This window comes from Rhinoderma darwinii, chromosome 8 (assembly GCF_050947455.1).
Source record: "Rhinoderma darwinii isolate aRhiDar2 chromosome 8, aRhiDar2.hap1, whole genome shotgun sequence".
Lineage (NCBI taxonomy): Eukaryota > Metazoa > Chordata > Amphibia > Anura > Rhinodermatidae > Rhinoderma > Rhinoderma darwinii.
The window spans coordinates 37,550,616-37,571,541 of record NC_134694.1 but is presented as its reverse complement, the minus strand read 5'-3'; the positions used below and the strand labels follow the sequence as shown (position 1 = coordinate 37,571,541).

General features: G+C 40.7%; 1 protein-coding gene across 3 annotated transcripts in view; it reads left to right on the top strand.

The window, feature by feature from the left end:
* Positions 1–20,926, top strand: part of FRMPD3 (FERM and PDZ domain containing 3) — a 382,523-nt gene that overhangs the window by 97,425 nt on the left and 264,172 nt on the right. For all 3 annotated transcript variants that reach the window (XM_075835599.1, XM_075835597.1, XM_075835598.1), the window contains exons 2-3: positions 6,884–7,034; positions 16,675–16,820. In XM_075835599.1, coding sequence (XP_075691714.1) covers positions 16,682–16,820 — 139 coding nt within the window. In that variant the 5' untranslated portion in view covers positions 6,884–7,034; positions 16,675–16,681. The remainder of the gene's footprint in view (positions 1–6,883; positions 7,035–16,674; positions 16,821–20,926) is intronic.

Here is a 20,926-nt window from a genome sequence, read left to right as displayed (position 1 = left end):
CACGGCGGTTGTGGACACCCCCCCAATATTACCCTCCCCTTACGCCCCCTCTTCTTAGGTCCAGAGCGTAGAAGAAACTTCTTGATGAGAGGTGGGGTGTCAACATTTTCTTCAGGCTCCCAAGACCTCTCCTTAGGACCAAAACCATTCCACTAGATAAAAGGTCTTCCCTCCTACTTTTTTGTAGTCCAGAATCTCCTTGACTATATATCGAACCTTTTAAACAATACTTTCTAAAATTGAGGAGGTGGCCTTCTCTTCCTATCAATGTATTTCTTCATCTGCACCACCGCCTGCCAAATCGCTGACTTGGGCTGTTGCCAGATTTTGAGAAAGTTTCCGTAGGAAATATTGGCTGCAGGAACTTCGGAGGTAGCAGGCACAGGGAGAGGCACACTAGGATGTTGGCTGTAAACTATAAAAAACTGAGAAATACCAGTGGATTCGCTTGTATGATTATTATATGCGAATTCGGCCCATGGAAGGAGTTGTACCCAGTTGTCATGTTGAGCTTACTTGAAATGGCAGAGATAGTTTGAGCACGTGATTAATTCATTCCACTTGGCCATTGGATTGAGGGTGGTACGCAGAAGAGAAGTCTAATTTTACATCCAGAAGTTTACACAGAGCCTTCAGAATTTGGATGTGAACTGGACGTCCCGATCAGAGACAATGTGGAGAGGCAATCTGTGCAGACGAAAAACCTGCTGAATGAAGCGATGTGCCAGACGAGGAGCAGAGGGAAGACCAGACAGATGAACGAAATGTGCAGACAGTGGTGCATCCAGCTCAGGGAGGAAGATCTGTAATTTAATCCATGGCAATATGCTGCCAGGGACTATCAGGAACCGGCAGAGGTTGGAGTAGACCCGCAGGCTTGGAATGAGTAGCTTTGTTTTGGGCACACTTGGTACAGGTAGAGACAAAGTCCTGGACATCCTTGGGTAGCATGGGCCACCAATAGTGGCGGGTGATGAAATGCCAGGTTTTTCGAATGCCGGAATGACCTGCCAATTTGGAATTGTGATCCCAGGAGAGAATTCTCCTCCTGTCTGCAGGAGGGACATAGGTTTTTCCTGGGGGAATGTCCTTGATCTGCAGAGGAGCAACAGGTATTATATGTGAGGGGTCAATGATGTGCTGTAAATCCTCTTCATGGTCACTTATCTCAAATGATCGGGATAGCATGTCTGCCTTGATGTTTTTGTCCGCTGAACGAAAATGAAGTTTAAAATTAAACCTGGCAATGAAAAGCGACCACCTGGCTTGATGTGGATTCAGTCGTTGAGCTTACTAAGTAGGTAAGGTTCTTGTGGTTTGTGTAAATGGCAACTGGGTGTGCCGAACCTCCCAACAGATGTCTCCACTCTAAGGCCAACTTGATGGGCAGAAGCTCATAATCTCCAATAGAATAATTCCTCTCCACTGCCGAGAAGAGTTTAGAGAAAAAGCCACTGGAGACGCTTTTCCCTTAGAGCTTCTTTCGAAGAGGAGTGCTCCAGCACCAATGGAAGAGGCATCAACCTCCAATGAGAACTGATGGGACTCATCCGTTAGTGTAGAATGGAGGCAGAAGTGAAGGACCTTTTAAGCTTGGAGAATGTAGTTTCAGCTTCAGGGGGCCAATCCTTTGCATTGGTTCCCTTTTTGGTGCGAGCTGAGATGGGAGCAGTAAGAGGTTTCTATAGGGGAGTCATGGGGTAAATGGAGGCAGTCTACTAAGGACTAGTGTATGAAGTTCCCGGCCGCTCCAGAGTCCAGATATGCCGAGATGGAATGTGAAGATTCACAAACGAGGATAGGAGAATATGAGCGAGAGTTTAGGACAGGATTTTATAGAAGACATGGGTTCACCTAGGGTAGTCTCTCCTATCAACCCTAGGTGCTAGAGTTTTCCAGCTTCTGAGGACACAACTGCACATAGTGACCTTTTCTCCCACAGTACATACACAAATTAGCAGTGCGTCTGTGCTGCCGCTCCTGGTCAGATATTCTGACCCGGTCAACCTGCATAGGCTATTTAGAAGCTGTAGTGGAAGGGGGCAGCAGGGGTCTTTGAAACTTAGGCACCAGTCTAGAATTCTTTCTCTTGGAGGGTTTCTTGAGAGCATTCCCAGAACCTCAGGTCAATGTGGGTGGCAAGCAGAATCAGGACATTCGGAGAAGATGGGAGATCACGACCTGCCAGTTCTTATTTGATCCTAGTGGCTAACCCTTTCCAGAAGGTCGCCACCAGAGCCTCATCATTACAGGCAAGCTCTGCTGCGAGAGTACGAAATTGGATGGCATACTCTCCCACAGTCGAACTTGCTTCACTTTGAGTGAGAATGGAAGTGCCGGCTGGGGATTTACGGCCTGGTTCCTCAAAGACAATATGGAAGGTGTCCAGGAAGCACTGCAGATTATTTGACTCCAGTTCTTCATGTTCCCAGAGGGGATTCGCCCATGCCAAGGACTTGCCAAACAGGGAGATGATAAAGGCTATTTTCATATAGGTCTGACAGAAATCGATGAGAATGCAGGGTTATCTATGTTTTTGTGCAAAGTTAAGTCGCTTGGCTTTGTTTCCACATCGAAGGTATGGCTTTTTGGCCGCAATTCTTCCATGAAGACCACTTCTGGCCAGACTTCTTTGAATAGTAGATGGGTGTAACTGGGTCCCACTGGTTTCTGCCAATTCTGAGCTGATGGCACTGCTGGATGCTTTCCGATTTCGAAGGGAAGCATGATGTGTCTTTGATCTGCTGCACTAAATTTCCTTGTATGACCACTGCGTCTATAGTCCTCAACATTGCCCATTTCTTTGTACATCTTCAAAAGAGCTTGAACAGCACATCTTGAAACCCCAGTCTGCTTTGAAATCTTTGCCTGGGAGAGACTGTGCTGATGCAGCATAACTACCTTGTGCCTTGTTGCTGTGTTCAGTCTTGCCATGATGGCCTTGTGACATGAAACTGTCTTCCCCAACCTCACCCTTGTAGCAGAGTTTGGCTGATCTCCACCCAGTTTTAGTCCTCCTACACAGCTCTTTCTGTTACAGTTAATGACTGTTTCAACCTACATATGAAAATTATCATTATCACCCGTTTGGTATAATTTGTTAATCATACACCTGACGATAATCCTACAAAATCCATGACTTTGTGCAAGTATACCTGGAAGAACTGATGCTGTTTTGAAGGCAAAGGGTGGTCACACCAAATATTGATTTGATTTAGATTTCTTTTTTGTTCATTCACTTCGTATTTGGTTAATTTAAAAAAAAACTATTAATACTTCTATTTTTGAAAGCAGCATTTGCAGCATTTTTCCACAACTGCCGAAAACTTTTGCACAGTACTGTACCTTATTAAATCCTTTCTACTTTAGTCATTATAAGGATGTTCCAAACCTGGTGATATTTTCCATTAAAAATGTTCTTGAGCCGAAATACTATAAATAGAGTTGCTTATATTACAGTATAGTAGCAACATGTTTTGTTAGGAGCAATCACTGCTGCAGTGACAAAAGATCTAAGATCATAGCCATCTGCTTCTTTGGAAAGTCGGATCTAGACTTTGCCATTAAAACATAAATATAATGTATAATGTTCTGTTCTTCTGGATCTAGAATTTTATCCAAATACCTTCCCCACCTCTGTTGAAAATATTTTTCCTTCTTAGGATCGGGTGAGAGAAGATCCTTTCTTTCCATTTTGAATATGATCTTGAGATCTTGGATTACCTCATTAACAGTCAATGTCTCAAAGTATTTTTTATTGTCACTAATAACAGCAAATAAAAGGGTTTGCGAGGGTTTTCCCCCTTTCCCTTTTCCCCCGTCATAATGCATTAAACATAACCATGGGTCGAGTATAAACTTAATCCAACCCACATGGGCCAAATCTCTTACTTCCTCCCAAAATAGTTTTAACTTTTTACATCCCCAAGAACAAAGCATCAAGTTGGCCCCTAGTTGTCCACATTTGGGCATTCCCGTTTATATCCTTCTATGTACTCCCCCAGTGACAGGTTCCAAGCCACTTATGCAATATTATGCATCATAAATGCAACCCTTCTCCATTTTTCTGACTTGCATACATTATTTATTATGGTCAGACCTTTAGTTATCCTTTCTTAGACCTCCTCATATGGGAGAGTGGTTTCCAATTATTTTTTACAATATTTGTTTTGACCTTTGTTTCATTTAGTTCCTCTATTTTCCCCAGGATCCTGTACCCACGTGAGATCCTCAATTCTCTTTGCATAAACATTTAATCTATTATCAAATCATTAAATGATTGTAGCTGTTGTCTCTATATAATGTTAATCTTTAGATAGTTATAAATATGAGATTCAAGTAGATTAAATTGTTCTTGTACCTCTTTAAAGTCTATTATGGTCTCGTCCACCTCTCTATATAGCTGTCTTATATTTTTCAGGCCCATACTCCGATATCCTAAAATTCTTAGACCTATTAACTCTCTAGCTCTTTCTACATTTTCAAATTCCCAAAATTTTGAGTGGGAGGGGGATAACCCGATATTTCTTCTTACAATCCCCCATGTTTTTCTAATATCTCGACCTATCAATCTAGACCCTACTTTCCTTCATTTTACTTCTTTGATATGGAGTAATTCTCTCAATGAATGCACCTCCGAGACCCTTTCTCTAATGCCAGGTCTACAACTGTCTCTTCATTTTTTATCCAATCCCTTAAATATCCAAATAAAATGCCATGCTATATATTTTTATATCCGGGATAGCTAGTCCTCCTTCCTTTCTTGATCTATATAACTGTGTTAATGATATTCTTACCCTTTTCCCTTTCCACAAGAATCTATTAAAAGCTCTATTAATTGCCTTAACTTCTGGGGAGGATAAAATAAACGGGAGGGTCTGTAATGGGTATAGGATCTGGGGGAAACTGAGCATCTTAATAAGATGAGCTGTTCCTATAATCGACAATGCTAATACCTCCCACCTTTCAAGCTCCTGCTTAATTTATTGTTAACTGTTTTTTTGTCACCTCATCTCCCACAAAAAAAGGAATAAAAAGTGATCAAAACATTGCATGTACCCCAAAATTGTAGTATTAAAAACTACAGCTTATACCGCAAAAAAATAAGCCCTCATACCACTTAATCGACAGAAAAATCAAATAGTTATGTCTCTCAGAATTTGGCGACACAAAAGAAATTTTATTTTTACACTTCGTTTTTTCCTTGTAAAAGTATTAAAATATAGAAAAAACTATATATATTTGGTATCGCCGTAATCGTATTGACCCGCAGAATAAAGTTAACATGTTGTTTTAATTGCACGGCGAATTCCAAAAAAACGAAGCGCAAAAAACAATGGAGGAATTTTCTGCCCCACAAATAACTTTTTCCCGTTTCCTAGTACATTATATGGCACAATAAATGGCGCTACAAAAAACTTCAACTCGTCCCACAAAAATCAAGCTCTCATATGACTATATCGATGGAAAAATTAAAAAGTTATGGCTTTAGGAAAGTGGGGAGGAAAAAATTAAAATGAAAATCTGAAAATTGTCTACGACCTGAAGGGGTTAAACACAACTTGAATAAACATGAAGGAAAGAGACAGGAGGTGAGAGTAAAAGCTGATTATACAGTTGTGTAGTGAAGACAGACATATTGCATGATGTAAGATTCTCTGAAGAGGTGGGTTTTCATGTGGCTTTGGAAAGTTGGCATAGTGGAAGAGAGTCTGATGTGTTGGGGGTAGCAAGCTCCGGAATATGGGGGATGCAAGGGGAGAAATCTTGGAGACGATGATTGGAGGAGCAGAGAAGAGGAGAGAAGGTCTTGTGAGGACCAGAAATTACATGTAAAGGTTCACTTTATTATTTTGCAAAAAAAGGGAAATAAGTTGTAGTTTCAACTGTGAATACTGTCTTCAAGTAGTTCTAGTAGCAGCAGAAAGTAATGTTACCTTAAAGAGGCTCTGTCACCACATTATAAGTGCCCTATCTCCTACATAATGTGATCGGCGATGTAATGTAGATAACAACAGTGGATTTTATTTTGAAAAACGATCATTTTTGAGCAAGTTATGAACAATTTTAGATTTATGCTAATTCGTTTCTTAATGCCCAACTGGGTGTTTTTAAATTTTTGACCAAGTGGGCGTTGTAAAGAGGAGTGTATGACTCTGACCAATCAGTGTCATACACTTCTCTCCATTCATGTCCATTTGTACTCAGCACAGCGTGATCTCGCGAGATAACGCTGTGCTGTCACATACACCCACATGAACTTTACTGAAGTGTCTTGAGAGTGATTAGACATCACCTCCTGCCAGGATGCAATGTCTATTCACACTTCCGACACTTCGGTAAAGTTTCTGTGGGACTTACTCACACAGCATAGCGTGATCTCGCTGTGAATCACAGCACAGTGTGATCTCGCGAGATCACGCTGTGCTGTGTGAGTAAGTCCCACAGAATCTTTACCGAAGTGTCGGGAGTGTGAATAGACATCGCATCTTGGCTGGAGGCAATGTCTATTCACTCTCAAGACACTTCAGTAAAGTTAATGTGGGTGTATGTGACAGCGCAGCGTGATCTCGCGAGTGCTGTGAATACAGATGGACATGAATGGAGAGAAGTGTATGACGCTGTTTGGTCACTGATTGGTCAGCGTCATACACTTCTCTTTACAACGCCCACTTGGTCAAATGTTAAAAAATCGCCCAGTTGGGCATTAAGAAACGAATTAGCATAAATCTAAAATTGTTCATAACTAGGAGATAGGGCACTTATAATCTGGTGACAGAGCCTCTTTAACCATTGCATTATTTTCTATTATAAAAACTTGGGCAAGTCGTGTCAGTTTTATTGATTGTATGGCGTTCAGAGTCTGACTGTTGATTGTTTTAAGTTTCCAGGAATGGCCTTGGCTGCATCCAATATACTGGCTGTCATCTAGCCCACAAGGGACTCTGACGTGACAAGCAGTAGACATTTCAGACCAGTATATCAAAGAACTTCTGACACAGCAACAGACAGAGTCTGATCCCAGTGCTCTCCAGGTACTGTAATATACTATCAGAAGAGATTTAGACTATTCTATACACTGAATGGTGATATTAACATTACAGATCTATTCAGCATCAAACCAACTTCAGACATACAGATGTGTCCACCCTTAACTTTTCTTGAATTTATGTTGTTATACAATTTGTCATAATACCAATTTAACACAATCTCGCTCCATCCAGCAAAAAACTGTGTTTTTTTTAAACATGGGAGTCCATGGACGACGGATGTCCGACAAATGGAACTCATCAGAGGCATCTGTCACAGCCATCCAGTAACAGAACGTATGCGTTAAGTATATAAGTTTTTTTTAACATGGGAGTCTATAGGCGACAGATGGTATCCGTCAGAGGCATCCGTTGGAGGTATATAGTTTTTTTTACATGTTGGTTTAACATTTTGCGCCACACGATATTTCGGGTTTATTCATAAGTTGAGGGAGGACATATCTTTAAGAAACATACCACGTAGGGGGTGGGGTTTTTCTATGAGGAAAGTCTAAATCAACTTTACCCCACTACTGCATTCTTGTCAAGGATCTTTATATAGTACTAATCGCTACTTGACAATTTAGCTTAACAAAATAACATGAACAATGCGTATGTTAAAGGAGCAGTCACTTGACAATATTTTCATAATATCTTATGTGAATTGTACAATGGGCCGTAGCACAACACGCCTGAGTCCCCTTTTTTATTTATTCTTCTCTACTGAGACACTTAGCTGTATAATTAGAAAAATGCTGGATTGTTTATTATCAAAGAGAATTTCAGGATCTCAGGCTCTTCCCCTTGGATTCCTTATACATGACCCTCTCCTGTCTAACCTCTAAAATTGCATCTGCCCCACACACAACAATAATGGCTGTTACAACAACTTTAACGCCTCCTGTTCTCCAATTGATGCACAGCACACCAGGTCGGCGGCAGCTGAGACAGCGCTGTCATGCCTCCTCTCTCCTGATTCGCCAGATTCCCCTAGAGGGGAGGAGCAGTGAGCAGGACTTGACAGGAGTCACAACTCCCATCTGCTGAGTTCAGTTGTGCTGCACTCCATCAGCAATGTAATACAACTAATAACCTTCTTTTACATGAGGAGTAAAGCATTATACATCACAAAGAGAGGGGGAGCCAACCGTGCCCTAGATCTTTATCAGGGGTTACCTCCCTCACACTCTACAAAATCTATTTCTGCATAGTTCTCAGACACACTCTCAATGGCCACCATTTTAGATACCTTTCTAATAACTTACCCTCAGAACAGCCTCAATTCTCTATGGCATAGGTTTAACAAGGTGTTTAAAGGGGTATTCCATCTTAAGCATTTATGGCATATCTTTTCATAACTCCCATAGACCTGAATGAAGCATACAGAAGCTGGAAATTAGCGAAAGGGGGTCACTGGTCCATGTTGACATAACATTACATAATTGCTGAAGATTTGTCTATAGAAAAATATCCCACGCCGCAAAATCCCCAAAGTGCTCTTTTAGACTGATATATGGTGACTGTGCAAGGCTTTTGGAGTACATTGAACTCATCGTTTGTGGAACTGGATTGAGATCATGTACTTTGTGCTTTGTCCTTCTGGAAGTTGCTATTAAGAGATAGGTAGATTGTTGCTGTAAAGGGATATACAATACTGTGCAAAAATTTAGTCAGTTGGGAAAAAATGCTGCAAAGTGAGAATACTTTAAAAAATATTAATGTTAATAGTTTTTTTTATCAATTAACAAAATGCAAAGTGAAGGAACAGAAGAGAAATCTTAATCAAATCAATGTTTGGTGTGACCTTTGCCTTCAAAACAGCGTCAATTCTTCTAGGTACACTTGCACACAGTTTTTGAAGGAACTCGGCAGGGAAGTTGCTCCAAACATCTTGGAGAACTAACCACAGATCTTCTGTGGATGTAGGCTTCCTCAAATCCTTCTGTCTCTTCATGTTATCCCAGACAGACTCAATGATGTTGAGATCAGGGCTCTGTGGGGGCCAAATCATCACTTCCAGGGCTCCTTGTTCTTCTTTACGCTGAAGATAGTTCTTTATGACATTGGCTGTGTGTTTGGGGTCGTTGTCCTACTGCAGAATAAATTTGGAGCCAATCAGATGCCTTCCTGATGTTATTGCATGATGGATAAGTATCTGCCTGTATTTCTCAGCATTGAGGACACCATTAATCCTGACCAAATCCCCAACTCCATTTTCTGAAATGCAGCCCCAAACTTGCAAGGAACCTCCACCATGAGTCACTGTTGTCTGCAGACACTTATTATTGTGCCGCTCTCCAGCCCTTCAAACTGCTTTCTGTTACAGCCAAATATTTAAAATTTTTGACTTCTCAATCCAGAGCACCTGCTGCCATTTTTTTGCACCCCAGTTTCTATGTTTTCATGCATAGTTATGTCGCTTGGCCTTGTTTACACATCGAAGGTATGGCTTTTTGGCTGGAATTCTTCCATGAACACCACTTCTGGCCAGAATTCTCAGAACAGTAGATGGGTGTTTCTGGGTCTCACTGGTTTGTGCCAGTTCTGAGCTGAAGGCACTGCTGGACATCTTCCGATTTCAAAGAGAAGTATGCACGATGTGTCTTTGATCTGCTGCCCATAGTTTAATTGGCTGACCGCTGCATCTACGGTCCTCAACGTTAACCGTTTCTTTGTGCTTCCTCAAAAGAGCTTAATCAGCACATCTTAAATCCCCAGTCTGCTTTAAAAACTTTGCCTGGGAGAGACCTTGCTGATGCAGTATAATTAGCTTTTGTCTTGTTGCTGTGCTCAGTCTTAGGCCTTATTCAAACGAGCATATTTCACATCCGTGTTACGCGCGTTAAAAAAACAGACGTCACACGGACCTATGCAATTCAATGGGGCCATTCAGACATTCAGTGTTTTTCACGCAGCATGTGTCCGCTGCGTGAAACTCACTGCATGTCCCATACTTGTGCGTTTTTTGCGCATCACGCACCCATTGAAGCCAATGGGTGCACACGGACGCACATCCATGTGCTGTCCGTGATTCACGCAACAGTTGCTAAAGAAATTATGAGAAAAAGAAAAACACCTTCAGTTGTTTTTGCTGACGTAAAAAATTCGTGAGATACGGATGACATACGCGCGTAAAAAACGCAGACGCGGATGCCAATCGGAATTGCAACGCAGGAAAAACGCTGCACTTTTACGTGAGCAAAACGCACACGTTTGTGTGAATAAGGCCTAGGGCCTTATTTACACGAGCGTGTTAAACGTCCGTGTGACGGCCGTTGAAACAACGGCCCTCCCACGGACCTTTGTAATTCAATGTGGCCGTTCACACAGCCATTGTTTCCACAACCTCAACTTTTTAGCAGAGTTTGGCTGTTCCTCACTCATTTTTAAAGGCTATGTAAATCTATAAAGATTTTTATTTATGTTTTACTAAAACTGTGTATTTTAGTATTTAATGTAGCTTTGATATTTGTTTTCATAATTCTTTTTATTTTATTTACTGTTATGAACTTAGATGTGATCAATAACAGGTGGATCCTGCATGTCAGAAATATGTGGTACCCGATGTCATCAAAGCCGTCAGTCCCACTGACCTGACGGATTCAGGTTTCAGCGCAAAATACAGCTTCTTTGTAGCCGGGGTACATAGAATCTGTATCTGAAAAAGTTGCACTAAACACTAAAATATGCTGTTTTAGTAAAAAACAAAAAAGGCTTCAAAGGTTTAAATAGACTTTAGCCTCCTACACAGCTGTTCCTGTTTGGTATAATTGGTTAATCATACACCTGACTATAATCCTACAAAATCTATGACTTTGTGCAAGTGTACCTAGAAGAATTGATACTGTTTTGAAGGCAAAGGGTGGTCAGACCAAATATTGATCTGATTTAGATTTTGCTTCTTTTCATTCACTTTGTATTTTGTTAATTAATAAAAAAAAAACTATTAACACTTCCCCTTTTTTTGAAAGCATTCTTACTTTGCAGGATTTTTGCACAACAGCCTAAGGCTGGATTTACACGAGGTCATTACGTCCGTAATTGACGGACGTATTTCGGCCGCAAGTCCCGGACCGAACACAGTGCAGGGAGCAGGGCTCCTAGCATCATAGTTATGTACGATGCTAGGAGTCCCTGCCTCGCTGCCGGACAACTGTCCCGTACTGTAATCATGTTTTCAGTACGGGACAGTTGTCCGGCAGCGAGGCAGGGACTCCTAGCATCGTACATAAGTATGATGCTAGGAGCCCGGCTCCCTGCACTGTGTTCGGTCCGGGACTTGCGGCCGAAATACGTCCGTCAATTACGGACGTAATGACCTCGTGTGAATCCAGCCTTAAACTTTAGCACAGTACTGTATATATATATATATATATATATATAATATATATATATATATATATAATATATCTACATTTTATATACAGCGTTGGAGTGGCTCGGAGTGGTGTCGCAGGTCTTCCGGTGGCCCCAGGCACCGAGCTGTATCTCTCATTTGGCTTCCTTCCCCTGACGCTTACCAGAGGCTGTTTAAAGAGGCTCTGTCACCAGATTTTGCAACCCCTATCTCCTATTGCAGCAGATCGGCGCTGCAATGTAGATAAGAGTAACGTTTGTTTTTTTTAAAAAACGAGCATTTTTGGCCAAGTTATGACCATTTTTATATTTATGCAAATGAGGCTTTCTAAAGTACAACTGGGCGTGTTTAAAGGTAAAGTACAACTGGGCGTGTATTGTGTATGTACATCTGGGCGTTTTTACTTCTTTTACTAGCTGGGCATTGTGAATAGAAATGTATGATGCTGATGAATCAGCATCATCCACTTCTCTTCGTTACCACCCAGCTTCTGGCAGTGCACAGACACACAGCGTGTTCTCGAGAGATCACGCTGTGACATCACTCACTCACTTCCTGCCCCAGGTCCTGCATCGTGTCGGACGAGCGAGGACACATCGGCACCAGAGGCTACAGTTGATTCTGCAGCAGCATCAGCGTTTGCAGGTAAGTAGCTACATCGACTTACCTGCAAACGCCGATGCTGCTGCAGAATCAAATGTAGCCTCTGGTGCCGATGTGTCCTCGCTCGTCCGACACGATGCAGGACCTGGGGCAGGAAGTGAGTGACGTCACAGCGTGATCTCCCGAGAACACACTGTGTGTCTGTGCACTGCCAGAAGCTGGGTGGTAACGAAGAGAAGTGGATGATGCTGATTCGTCAGCATCATACACTTCTATTCACAACTCCCAGCTAGTAAAAGAAGTAAAAACGCCCAGATGTACATACACAATACACGCCCACTTGGACTTTAACTTTAAACACGCCCAGTTGTACTTTAGAAAGCCTCATTTGCATAAATATAAAAATGGTCATAACTTGGCCAAAAATGCTCGTTTTAAAAAAAACAAAACGTTACTCTTATCTACATTGCAGCGCCGATCTGCTGCAATAGGAGATAGGGGTTGCAAAATATGGTGACAGAGCCTCTTTAAGGACTGTGTAAACCTTCAAAGAACCTCAACAGGAAGAAAAAGGGGTTCCCCACAAAACAAGTAGACAACCTATACGCAGAAAGCACAGGGAACAGAGCACCCAAAGAAATATATATAACTGCCAAGTATTGTAAAAACAGAAATCTTTATTAATGATAGATATCAACAATACATGGTATCACAACTATGAATATATAGAAACTGGATATAAGAGATCATATGCAGAGAGCAAAATCAGTAAGGTATGGAAAAGTAGAATACCACTATATGAAAGAAATATATACAGCAACAGCTAGATGAAGTGAAGAAGGGAATGGCTGTGAGATGTGGCAAAAAGGCCCTGACGAAGGTGTCTTAGGCGAAACGCATATCGAAGCGGTCCTTTTTGCCACATCTCACGGCCATTCCCTCCTTCCTCCACCATGACTTTGGGTACGTCTCCTATTAAATCTTTCTAGCCATTAATTTGGTTGATTCTTTATTTCACTTCATCTAGCTGTTGCTGTAAATATTTATTTTATATAGTGGTATTCTGCTTTTCTTACCCATATTTATGCATTGTAGCATTTAGCCATTGTGCATTTTGCATTGCAGCGTTTTTTGATGTATTAGTGGTGAGGTAGTGCAGGGGACGCTATTTTTGAAATGGGTTGTTCTGTTTACCCTTTACATCTATACATTACTGATTTTGCTCTCCACATATGATGTCTTTTGTCCAGTTTCTATATATTCATTGTTGTGATACCATGTATTGTTGATATCTATCTTTAAATATTTCTATTTTTAAAATACTTGGCAGTTATATATATTTCTTTGGGTGCTATGTTCCCTGTGCTTTTGTGCGTATAGGTTGTCTATCTGTTTAAGGACTGTGGCCTATCAGAGGTCCGGAGGCGCAGGTGACGCAATGACGTTACTGCACCGGGTAACGGACAGCAGGCAGAGGACCCATCTGCTCGTCATGGTAGCGGGGTTAGATGAGTTTGTTTTAATTATTTTTTCATTGCCAAAAATAGGGAACCTTAACTACAATATGGAGGGCACAAGGGGGCCTATCTACTATATGGAGAGCACAAGAGGGCCTAACTACTATAAGGAGGGCACAAAGAGGGTCTTATTACTATATGTAGAGCACAAGAGGGCCTAACTACTATATGGGCAGCACAAACGGGGCCTAACTACTAAATAGGAGCACAAAGGGGCCTAACTATTATGTATGGGCACAAAGGGGGCCTAACTACTATATAGGGGCACAAGTGTTGCCTGACTACTATATAGTGGTACAAAGGAGGCCTAACTACTATATGAGCAGCATAAGGGGGACTAACTACTATATGGAGGGCACAAGGGGGCCTAACTATTATATAGAAGCACAAGGGGGGCCTAACTACTATATATGGGCACAAAGAGGGCCTAACTACTATATGGTTGGCACAAGGGGGCCTAATTACTATATGGAGGGCAGAAGGGGCCTAACTACTATATAGGAGTACATAGGGAGACTTGCGGATGGAATTGATAGCACTGTATCAGTTTTTGCTGATGATACAAAACATTGTAGGACACTTAAAACTCAGCTTGACTATAAAATATTACAGAAAAACCTAGATAAGCTGGCAACATGGACAAAAACATGGCAGATTAAATTTAATGTTGATAAAGTAATGCACCTAAGACAAAATAATAGTATTAATGCATATAGATTAAACGGATTAAAATGGGATAACGGAAAAAGAGAAGGACCTGGTATTCTGGTTACAAATAAGCTAAGCAGCAGCACTCAATATCAAGCAGCAGCTGCAAAAGGATTTTAGGGTGTATAAAAAGAGAGATAAAAACCTGTGATTCAAATGTAATATTACCCCTCCATAAATCCCTTGTACGGCCACATCTTGAATATGTAATTCAGTTTTGGGCTCCACATTGTAAAAAGTATATAGGAGAACTGTATAGGGTTCAAAGGCGGGTGACTAGATTATTAAATGGAATGGGAGGTGTCCCTTACATTGAAAGACTGGAGAAATTGGGCTTGTTCTGTTTGGAAAAAAGACGTCTAACCCCTCACGCACACGACCGGTTTGCCTCTCGGGCCGTTTTTAAAGGCATCCAAGTGGCACCCGATAGTCTTCACAGACCCATTCACTTTAGCGGATGAATGAGGTCCGTGAAAACGGACCCGATTCTCCGATCCAAGGAAAGATGGGACATATTCTATCTTTCCTCGGATCACTGATGGGCCTCGGGGGGTGCACACGGTCGTGTGCATGAGGCGTTAGAGGTGATCTTATTAACATGTATAAGTATTCGTGTGGTGAATACGAAGAACTAGCACATAATCTGTTCTTTCCAAGGACTCTACAAAGGACCAGGTGACATTTGTTACATGTGGAAGAAAGATGTTTCAGACATCAATATAAGAAAGGGTTCTTTACAGTTAGAGTGGTCAAAGTATGGAATGCCCTTCCCCAAGAGAAAGTAATGGCAGATACTATGTCAACATTTAAAAAAAGGCTAAATGATTATTTACTGATGAATGGCATTGAGAGTAGTAATTAATCAAGTAGTGAATGAAGTTTGATTGAGAAAGGTTGAAATTGATGGACCTGTGTCTTTTTTAAATCTATGTAACTACTATATGGGTGGCACAAAAGGGGCCTAACTACTATATAGGGGTACAATGGGGGGCCTAACAACTATATGGGCAGCACAAAGTGGGCCTAACTACTATATAGGGGCACAAGGGGGGCCTAGCTATTATATGGGGGCACAAGGGGGGCCTAACTACTATATTTGATAGACAAAATAGACGAGGAGACAGCACTTCCATGCTTGAGAAAAGTCCTGCTGGACTGAAACGTCGCACGGGTGATTAAAAAGCTGACATATCTTGGAAGTGCTGTCTCCTCGTCTATTTTGTCTATCTGATATTGGGGACCACGGATCCGGTCCTATTGAGGCGTGCACCCACTTGTGGTCCAGTGCTGTGGTAATTTTCTGCTTTAACTACTATATTTGGGCACAAAGGGACATAACTACTATATATGGGCATAAAGTGGACCTGACTACTAGATAGGGACACAAAGGGGGCCTAACTACTATATAGGTGCCTAAAGGGGTCCTTACTACTATATGGGGACAAAAAAAGGGGTACTAACTACTATATGGGAGCCCAAAGGGGACCTAACTTCTATATGGGGACACAAGGAAGTACCTAGCTACTATCGAGGCCACAAAGGAAACCTTACTACTAGGAAGGGCATTCCTGCGCAGGGAGGACACTATTACAATTGGGGGGTACTATTACACAGGGGGCATTTTTTCTAGCTGGGGCACTATAAATGGCAAGTTTTTGTAGAGGGTGGGGAATAGATGGAGAGGGTTCTGCAAAAGCGAGGAGCCAAAAATTTTGTGTTGAAAACTCTGCAGGGGCAAGTCGTGGCTCGAGGAAGTCGTCATGGCATTCGTGGCTGGATGAAGAAGTAAAGGCAAAGTGAACAACTCCAATCTGAAAAAACATCACCTGTGAGTCACTGGATATAACTGTACAGTAATCATTTATATGGTCTGCAGAGTGCCGTAGGACCCATAGTAGTGGCGTTGTCTGCCTCTGCCGTGAAAAGTTACTGGACACTCCTATATATTGAATTGTGAAGTTTCCAGTGGTGGTCAGCACTATTTAGAGATTTGTTAATTGTGAGAACCCCTTTTTTTTTACTGTGCAGTTAGTCGAGCCTGTGCCCTCTGTAGCCAGTTTCTTGTTCTTCAGGAGTCAAACCATTTTTTGTATAATGCATATAAATGCTGTAAAAAAAAAAAAAGTGTTAGATACATATGACAATAATACATGGAAAAGGTTACATAGCTACATAGTTTGGCTGTAAAAAGACATGTTCAATAAGTTAAAAATGGGAAGGAGAATGTGGCATAGAGAAAAGGGGAAGAAAGAAGAGAAATAGATAAAACAAAATAATAATAATAATAATGCTAATAATAATAATAAAAAAATAATAATATAATAATAATAATAATTTGTTTTGTCAATTTACTAGTTCTCAGATATTACTGTATACAGTATTTATGTGTGTAGATAGTAATTATTTAATTTGTTGTAAATTATACATTAAAACATTATTTTTGTCCTCTTTGTTTGCACAGTCATGTGATGTGGAAGGGTGCTATGGAATGTGGTCAGCTGACCCCTCAGTCTGTACGTAAGGTCATCATTTTGCGCCATCCCGGAGTTGGCTTTGGATTTGTTGCTGGCAGTGCACGACCTGTTGTAGTACGATCTGTCATCTCAGGTGAAACTGGAATATCAGTAATTCAATATTCCATACATTTACAGCCATTTAGTAGTTGTTCATTTCCTTATTAGGTTTCGTATTTTCCTGTGGCCTACATTGCAATCATTTTTATAATACATAGTGTATTCTTGCATGAGATATCCATCATGAAATTGATTAATATAGTGTCTTCCTACTTCTAGGCAGTTATATATATATATATATATATATATATACATACAGTGAAGGAAATAAGTATTTGATCCCTTGCTGATTTTGTAAGTTTGCCCACTGTCAAAGACATGAACAGTCTAGAATTTTTAGGCTAGGTTAATTTTACCAGTGAGAGACAGATTATATTTAAAAAAAAAAGAAGAAAATCACATAGTCAAAATTATATATATTTATTTGCATTGTGCACAGAGAAATAAGTATTTGATCCCCTACCAACCATTAAGAGTTCAGCTTCCTCCAGACCAGTTACACGCTTCAAATCAACTTGGTGCCTGCATTAAAGACAGCTGTCTTACATGGTCACCTGTATAAAAGACTCCTGTCCACAGACTCAATTAATCAGTCTGACTCTAACCTCTACAACATGGGCAAGACCAAAGAGCTTTCTAAGGATGTCAGGGACAAGATCATAGACCTGCACAAGGCTGGAATGGGCTACAAAACCATAAGTAACACGCTGGGTGAGAAGGAGACAACTGTTGGTGCAATAGTAAGAAAATGGAAGACATACAAAATGACTGTCAATCGACATCGATCTGGGGCTCCATGCAAAATCTCACCTCATGGGGTATCCTTTATCCTGAGGAAGGTGAGAGCTCAGCCGAAAACTACACGGGGGGAACTTGTTAATGATCTCAAGACAGCTGGGACCACAGTCACCAAGAAAACCATTGGTAACACATTACGCCGTAATGGATTAAAATCCTGCAGTGCCCGAAAGGTCCCCCTGCTCAAGAAGGCACATGTACAGGCCCGTCTGAAGTTTGCAAATGAACATCTGGATGATTCTGAGAGTGATTGGGAGTAGGTGCTGTGGTCAGATGAGACTAAAATTGAGCTTACATACAGCCAAGGCAACAAAGGAGTGGCTCAAAAAGAAGCACATTAAGGTCATGGAGTGGCCTAGCCAGTCTCCAGACCTTAATCCCATCGAAAACTTATGGCGGGAGCTGAAGATCCGAGTTGCCAAGCGACAGCATCGAAATCTTAATGATTTACAGATGATCTGCAAAGAGGAGTGGGCCAAAATTCCATCTAACATGTGTGCAAACCTCATCATCAACTACAAAAAAAACGTCTGACTGCTATGCTTGCCAACAAGGGTTTTGCCACCAAGTATTAAGTCTGGTTTGCCAAAGGGATCAAATACTTATTTCTCTGTGGACAATGCAAATAAATATATATAATTTTGACAATGTGATTTTCTGTTGTTTTTTTTATATAATCTATCTCTCACTGGTAAAATTAACCTAGCCTAAAAATTCTAGACTGTTCATGTCTTTGACAGTGGGCAAACTTACAAAATCAGCAAGGGAATACTTATTTCCTTCACTGTATATAATGAAGACAAAGTTAGAGGTAGATATAGATGCTCTGTATATTATAGACATATAGTAGATTGGGTGCTGCTTATTCCTGATTCTGAATGGCTAAGTCTTGGGAAACAGAAAAAATATGACCATTTGCTTTATTTATTTATTTATTTATTTATTTTTTAAACGTTAAGGCCTTGTTCACACAGTGCAGATTTGTTGCAGAATTTGCAAAACCAGGAATAAAACATAAACAGAGGCCTTAGGCTGGGTTCCCACGTATCGTAAACACTGCAACGGAATTCTGTGCTGAAATTCCGCAGCATTTACAGTAGCAGCAAAGTGAATGAGATTTAGAAAATCTCATGCCTACGCTGCGAAAAAATAACGCATAAAAGTAGTGCGGAAAGTGTTCGCAGAGCGTTTTTCAATTCCGCTAGATGTCATTTTATGCTGCGTGTTCTGTGCGTAGATGCTGTGTATTTGGCACATAGACTTCAATGGGGAGCAGAAATTCCGCAAAAGATTTATGTTGCTGCAGAAACGCAGTAAAAATCGATGGAAATCCACAGGTGTACATATACTTTGCTATAACCAATGTTTAACACTAAATCCGCAGGTAAAACACAGCGTTTCCACAGGAATATGAGCAGGAAAAACGCAGTATTTGGTGCGGATATCTGTCACAGCTTTACCAGCGTTTTTCTAGAGAATCTACTGCAGATTTTCTGTTGCAGAAAATCTGCAGTGTATCCTGTGTCTGGGAACATAGCCTTAAAGTGTCTCCTCTCCTGTGTCCAATTCTGGTTTTGACCTAAAAAAATGCATGCAAAATATACAGCAAATAAGCACTGTGTGGCCTAAATTTCTGATAAATCACTTTTATGGAATATGCCATTAAAGTGTAATTGGTAGTAGTCCATCTACTGGGACTCCATTGAGCCCAAGAGTGGGGTCCAAGGTGTCCATAGCTGAGTCCTTATCTTCCATTAACTTTAATAGAGGATGACCACACACTCATTCTCTTAATCAGTGGGGCTCACAGAATTCAGACCCCACCTTAAGTACTTTTTATGGCATGTCCAGTGCATATGACATAAAATCGATTTGTTGGAAAACTACTTTTAATGCAATTAAGAAATCTGTGATTGCAGGTTATACTAGAATGTACACTCAAGATAGGGTAGCTTTACACGTAGCGATTATTCATGACTTTTCATTCACTTTTTACGATTGTTGTAGCGTTCAAATATGCTCCTGCATTAGCTTTCTACTATTAGTTTTAGCAAAATTAAATGTGAACAGACGTGCTAAAAATTAGCTCAGGAGAGGAAACAATTGTTATACTAGTCCTTCTCAATGAATTAGAATATCATCAAAAAGTTAATTTCTGTAATTCAATTCAAAAAGTGAAACTCATATATTATATACAGATTCATTACACACAGAGTGATTTATTTCCAGCATTTTTTTCTTTTAATGTTGAAGATTATAGCTAACATCATGAAAACCCAAAATTTAGTGTCTCTAAAAATTAGAATATTATATAAGCCCAATTTAAAAAATTATTTTTAATACCGAAATTTGCTCAGAGGTCCAAAGTCCTGTTTTGAGATGAAAGTAAATTGTTGCATTTCATTTGGAAATCAAGGTCCCAGAGACTGGAGGAAGAGTGGAGAGGCATCAATCCAAGTTGCTTGTGGTCCAGTCTGAAGTTTCCACAGCCAGTGATGGTTTGGGGAGCCATGTCATCTGCTGGTGTTGGTCCACTGTGTTATATCAAGTCCAGAGTCAGCGCAGCCGTCTACAAGGAAATTTCCGAGCACTTCATGCTTCCCTCTGCTGACAAGCTTCATGGAGATGCGGATTTCATTTTCCAGCAGGACTTGGCACCTGCCCACACTGCCAAAAGTACCTGGTTTAATAACTACAGTATCCCTGTTCTTGATTGGCCAGCAAATTCACCTGACCTAAACCCCATAGAGAATCTATGGGGTATCGTCAAGAGGAAGATGAGACACCAGACCCAACAATGCAGACGAGCTGAAGGCCGATATCAAAGCAACCTGGGCTTCCATAACACCTCAGCAGTGCCACAGGCTGATCGCCTCCATGCCACGCCGCATTGATGCAGTAATTCATGCAGAGTCGGAGCCCCGACCAAGTATCGAGTGCATATACTGTACATACTTTTCAGTGGGCCAGTATTAAAAATCATTTTTGAAATTGGGCTTATATAATATTCTAGTTTTTTGAAACACTAAATTTTGGGGTTTCATTAACTGTTACCATAATCATCAACATTAAAAGAAAAAAATGCTGGAAATAGATCACTCTGTGTGTAAGGAATCTATGTAATAAATGAGTTTCACTTTTTGAATTGAATTACTGAAATAAATTTACTTTTTTAAGATATTCTAATTCATTGAGAAGAACTAGTATATAAAACAATGCAAAAAAAATCTGGATTCATTAAATCACTGACATATAATAATTGCATATAAAACATCACAAAATTGTCGCATGTAAAGCCAGCTATATTTTGAAAGCCAATGGTAAAAAGTTATGATTAGGAAA